The sequence below is a fragment of the Condylostylus longicornis genome, unplaced genomic scaffold (assembly GCF_029603195.1).
Source record: "Condylostylus longicornis isolate FDR11 unplaced genomic scaffold, ASM2960319v2 ptg000037l, whole genome shotgun sequence".
NCBI lineage: Eukaryota > Metazoa > Arthropoda > Insecta > Diptera > Dolichopodidae > Condylostylus > Condylostylus longicornis.
In genome coordinates, this window is record NW_026578006.1 from 1,473,879 (window position 1) to 1,479,878 (window position 6,000).

At 24.6% G+C, this 6,000-nt stretch overlaps 1 protein-coding gene across 2 annotated transcripts in view; it reads right to left on the reverse strand.

Annotated features, from left to right (window-relative positions):
• The window catches only part of LOC129608886 (neuronal acetylcholine receptor subunit alpha-7-like), a 149,576-nt gene extending 146,414 nt beyond the window's left edge, over positions 1-3,162 (reverse strand). For both annotated transcript variants that reach the window (XM_055520656.1, XM_055520655.1), the window contains exon 1: positions 3,037-3,162. In XM_055520656.1, coding sequence (XP_055376631.1) covers positions 3,037-3,054 — 18 coding nt within the window. In that variant the 5' untranslated portion in view covers positions 3,055-3,162. The remainder of the gene's footprint in view (positions 1-3,036) is intronic.
• Positions 3,163-6,000: the final 2,838 nt, after the last annotated feature.

Sequence of the window (6,000 nt, forward strand, 5' to 3'; positions counted from 1 at the left end):
ATGGAAGATGAAAGAAAAATTTAATAAAAACAAAATCATGATAGTTATGAACAAATGTACTCTAGAGATCAAACAGAAAAAAAAACTTTTGTAATAATTTATTGAAATATAGTGCTTAATAATGCACAAGAGGAATCAATTTTAACTTTACAAAAACAAAAAAAAAAAAGTATTAGAACAAGTTTTGATCAGATCAATACTAATTGTGCAAAGCAAGTACAATTTTTCACTTACTAAAACTGTATACTTAATCACGTTTGAAACAAATTGAAAAGTTTTAATAAAAAAATGTTATAAGGTCTAAATTTTAGGTATCTAATTTAAATTAAGCAAAGGAGAGTAATTGGTATGACGGTTGAAGTCGGTCGCTCTATGAAGATAAGGTTGAACTTAATTCAGAGTACGTTCCCTTCAATAAAAAACTTCAATTGGCTTTCGGATTAATATATGTATTTTGTTCAACTTAAGGTATAAAGTTTCTTATATGCCTTAAGACTGGTGTATTTTACAAAAAGCTGTTATATATGAAAGCTGTTAAGATATTTAAATGATACGAGTATAAGTAAATAATATTAAACATGGAAGGTCGCCTAAAATATTTTAACGAATACTCAAGGTAGTTTTACCCGATATCGTAAATTTTAAAATATTCGCGCATAGAACGCTCGTATTTGATGATGGTGAAAATTAAACGCTGTTGCAATGAGCGTGATAAAATTCACTGATATTTTTGTTGGTTAATTTGAGAATTTAATGTGAATGAGTGTACTGTATTAGAAAACAAAAATTTTAAAAGTCTACTAAGTTGTACATATTTTACTACACTTTATAATTAAAAATAGAAACTCAATAAAGAAGAAAACTCAACAATTTTCATCGCAGCTCTATATATTACATACAAATAAGAAACATTTCCCAAATAAATCATTTTTATTTTAGACGTCAATTATTTTCTTACACCATTTATATTAAAATTATTTCTTATTAAAAATTAGGTTATGGGGTAAATGTACTTTGAATAGTGTGTGCATAATTTAAAAAAAAAATAAAAAAATTTTAAGGGAGAAGAAAAAGTCTAGAATAATTAAAAAATTAAAAAGCCGCCAACTACGCTAATCTATTTTAAATTTTTCTTTTCATTTCTTTGCATATTTAAAAAAAAACAATAAAAAAACTTTTATATTGCGTTTTTTACTACATATAAATTCTTTAAGTTTTGCAAACTCTAATAATAGAATGTGTGTGTGTGTATGTTCTATATTATGGATAAATTTATGTGTAATGCGTGCTATATATTGATGAAATCAACAGTAAATAAGAATATAAATCTGTGGTCACAAAAAATAATTGCGTATCTCGAGTTCAGTAGTTCTTTATTCTATATTTCAAATTCCGTTTATCCACAGTTTATTCAAGATTTCGTTTAAATTTACATTATTTGTACTTCAAATATAATATGGTAGGCGGGCCCAAGAATTTTCCAAAAATTTCAATATAATCTGCTATAGCTGATATTATAAATTTGCTAATTTTAGATCAGAAATTTAGGATTTTATTTTGAAATTAATTCTAAACGTTAAGCTTAATTTACTCAGAACTTGCTTCTTTTCAACTTAAACAGATTTTTGATAGAACCACAGAAATTCATGGCTATCGATTGAAAACTTTTCAAACAACAAAATATTCGTCATACAGACTTCCTTCCCTTTCCATTTTCCAATCCTTTAGACGTCTACTAAATTAGCAAATAATGCAGTATATTTGTTTTAAATAATATTGTAAATGTATTAAAATTTCTATTAATTAATATTTAAATATTTATTACATAAATTTGAGGTGATTAGATAATCATTAATTTGTACATAATTCTATACACAATGGGGAACTATAAATCTATGCAAACCGAAATATGCATATGTATATACGTATCTATTATATACGAAATATTTTTGAATGATTATTTAAGTCTGGGGGCTAAATATTTTTGTAAATGTATTTATTTACTCCCCTCCGCTCCCCCGTCCCCCCGCCCCCGGCCAAAAAATAACTTTAAGGCAATTTGTGTTGTTTTATTGAATAATTTAGTTTTTAAAGAATAAAAAAGTTTTCAACTCATTCTCCTTTTTCTTCTATTTTTTTTTTTTTGAAAATGAAAAAGGGTTTTCGAAAACAAAAAATTTTAATTACAAAAAAAAAAAAATTATCGTGCTACACGAGAAATTTAAAATAAAATTTTTGTATTTTATTTCCTTTTGTAAAATTAGTAAAATTCTTTATTCTTCATAATTTTGAATAATTGATTTCTTTAGTAAGTTTAAAACCTAAAAGAAAAATGTTTGGGCAATAAGAATAATTCTGAAATATTTAAAGTTAAAATACAAGTACTTGTAATTCTATTATGCAATTAAATTATTTATTCGAAAATCAATATTTTTCGTATTAAGTGTAAATTATAATTTTATACAAAAATAAAAATATTGTTAAATTATTGAATTTCGAAAAAATTTGGAATATTTATGAGTTTCGTATAATTTTCGAATTTCGAGGATATTTTGAATTTCGAATAAATTACGAATTTCGAATAAATTTCCCAATTACTTTCGAATTTCGAATAATTAACGAATTTCGAATAAATTTCCCAATTATTTTCGAATTTCAAATTATTTTCGAATTTCGAATAAATTTCGTATTAATTTCGAATGAATTTCGTATTAAATTCGAATTGATGAAGAGTAAATTTCTTGAATTGACAAATTTTTTGAAAGTAAGAAAAACTATTCTAACACTTTTCTGTTAAATAATTACCTCCCATCAGAATAGACGGAAATGCAAAGATTATTCGTGTTAAATATTTTATAAAAAATATAATACAAAATTTTTGTTATATTCATTTAACCCTTTTGTTTTTTCTGTTATTTACTTCTTTCATATTATGTATGTGCCAATGTACTTTAAATTTTTTGTACTATAAAGAACAATTTTTTTCTCTTTGTAAATTGCAAAAAAAAACAAAAACAGAAAATTTGCTCTACTTACCACGTCTATTATTTGCATTAATGTTAATCCAAAACTTAATTGTAAAGGATCTGATTCATTTAGCACCGGTCGTTCTAGAGTATTATAAGGATCTAGTAGATCGTGTAAAAGTCTTTTTTCATGATATCCTGCTAGACAAACTGTAAAAGAGAGAAAAAATAATAAATAATATTTAGTAAAAATTTAAAAAAAAATTTTGAAATAAATTTAGAAATTATTTTAAAGCATTTCTTTTTATAATAAATTTAAAAAATCTACAAGTGGAGTATTAATGATTGTTACAGATTTTCTAATATGCTAGAAATTTCTTATAATGTTAAGAAATAAAAAAGAATATCGAAATTTTTTTTTCGAATTAGTCTATCGAATTTGTGTCGAAAGAGTATACGATACTTTCAACAACGCCAGCATATATATAATAAATAGAATATAAGAGAATTAATTAGATAGAGTACCATTATAAGCTGCACTAGCATATACGCGTATAGAATAGTAGTTGAGAGTAATAATCACACATATTTCTTCCGACGATTGACTTTTTTCCAACAGATAGAAAATAAACTTGAAAGTTTTAATAATTGAGTTTAAAGTTTGGTTTACTATTCCCAAATAACAGAATTTCTACAATATAACGGAATATTATTATCTGCTATACAAAGAAATAGGCAAAATTGCGTTCTATTCACAAATGAACTCATATATTCCCGAAAACTCTAGAGTTTTAAAATATTATATCTTACATAGAATGAATTTATCCTCCCTAAACTTACTAATTTGTCTATAATCTCAAATTATTAAGAATTTTCTATTTTATTGTTATTTTAAAATAAAAACTTCATAATTTTTTATTATAATGATTTATTAAGGTTAAAGTAGTTATTTCAAATTTTCTCTTACGAACAAATTACTAGAATTTCTAGAATTATCTTTGATTCTTGTACAAAACATCAACAACACTAATTTTTGAAAAATTTAAAAATATTTTTAGTAAAAATTTTCAATTTTCTTACGTACGAGTACATACGTAAAGAAAATGTAAGTGAGAGAAAGAGAGAGAGAGAGAGAGAGAGAGCGGAAAAAAATGGAAAATGAATTCGATCAGACCCCGGTAGTCACGAACTAAATATAAATCATTCGATAGAGTTCTGTTTTTATTGTTTTCCTTATTTTTTTTTTGTTCAACCCTTAATTTTTTCACCTTTCTTCCTTTATTTCTCCTTTTTTATAAAATAAAGGTTCAAAATATCATAAGAATAAGAAAAATAAAAACAGAATAGAATAGAATATTAATGTTCTTATGTATGTACATATACCGGCTCGGCCAACACAATTTAAGAAAGTCCGGGAGAAATTTTCAGAGGTGGGTGTTTATTAATACACGATGGCACAAAAGTATTTAATAAAGTAAAATTGTTTTTGTCTTGAATTTTTGTTTTTATTCTTTTTTTTTTTGCTCCTGATGGTTTTCATTTTTTTTTGTAATAAAAGTAATAATATTTCTTGAGCTTTTTTTTTAAAGCTTCAAAAGGATATTTCCAAAATTGTTTTTTTTTTTTTTTTGTGTATAGTTCACATAAAATTCCAAATAGACTGGCATTTTTAAACAATTGTGTGGTATATAACAAGGAAGGTATTGTGACTCAAGAATATGCCTAACATGCTTTCTGTTTGGTGGTATTTTAGTTTGTGTACTTGCATTTCAAGTTATGCTTAAAGAAGATTTGTATCAGAGTTTATTTTGGAGTATATGGAATTTAGTTTAAAGGCATGTCGGATATCATAAACTGCAGCTTAATCAAAAGCCGATTTTGCTTTTTCATTTATTTTGAAGAAAATTTTTAACTACTTTATTGTAGGATTTATGTATGATTTTTGTATGCATAATTTAGAAGCTTCACATTATTTGTATAATAAATCGAAAATTTAAGTTCGGAAAGTGGAACCGTCTGTTTAGTTTATTTTCCGTATGTGGCCATGTTGGAATTTTTTTATTTCAATTCAATTTGCTTGTAAACAAAATTAAATAAACAATTCTCCAGGAAGTGGGTTTCCACTTGGAACCGTATCTAGAATTTTTACCAAGAATTTTTAGAGTTCTTCTTCTTTAGAGAGGTTTAGTAAGAAACAAGCGTTCATAAAAGAGGTTCTTACAATCTTTTTTTCAAAGTAAACAATGCTGTCGATTATTTAATGACCACACCAAATTCTTATTTGTACATTTTAGTTATAATTTTTTTGTATATGTAAATGTATACTATATATATACTTTTAAATATTATTTATACAAAATTACATCGTTTCTAATATAGTAATTTATCCCTATTTTCCCTTTTTTATTTATGTATGTAAGTATGTGTATATTCAAAAAGTTTTTGTTATTTCCTTAATGGATTTTTTAACGATACCTTCTCCTTTTTTTCTTTATTTTTGTAATAATGCCGCTTACATTTTTAAGGACCGAAAACCGGTAAAATAATATTGTGTGTATAACTGTAACAACATTATTATAGACCTGAACTTATGCAGATATGTAAATACTTATGTAGTACAGATTGTATTTTTTGTTTAAAATAACCATATAATAAATGTTATAATAGTTAAAGTTGTTCGCATTCGATTCTTATACAAATTCATGCTATAATAAATTTCGTATAGACAAATGTGTATAATGTTATGTATAAAATTTGTATATACAGTATGTAGGCTTATATATTATTATTGTAATTGAAGTTCCAAAGTGTACACAATGTTTATGGAGTCCCGACGTTCATGTCTTACATAATGTATATTTATATAATAATTAAGGATGTAAAAATTCGGATTCTAAGTATACAATACGCATATTTGTTTATAACTATGTATAAAAGGAAAGTATTACGGTTGAACAGCAAGAACACCGTAAATATTTTCATGTACATTATTATTTCTATTAAAGTGTTTATATATAATATAATTCAAGTATTC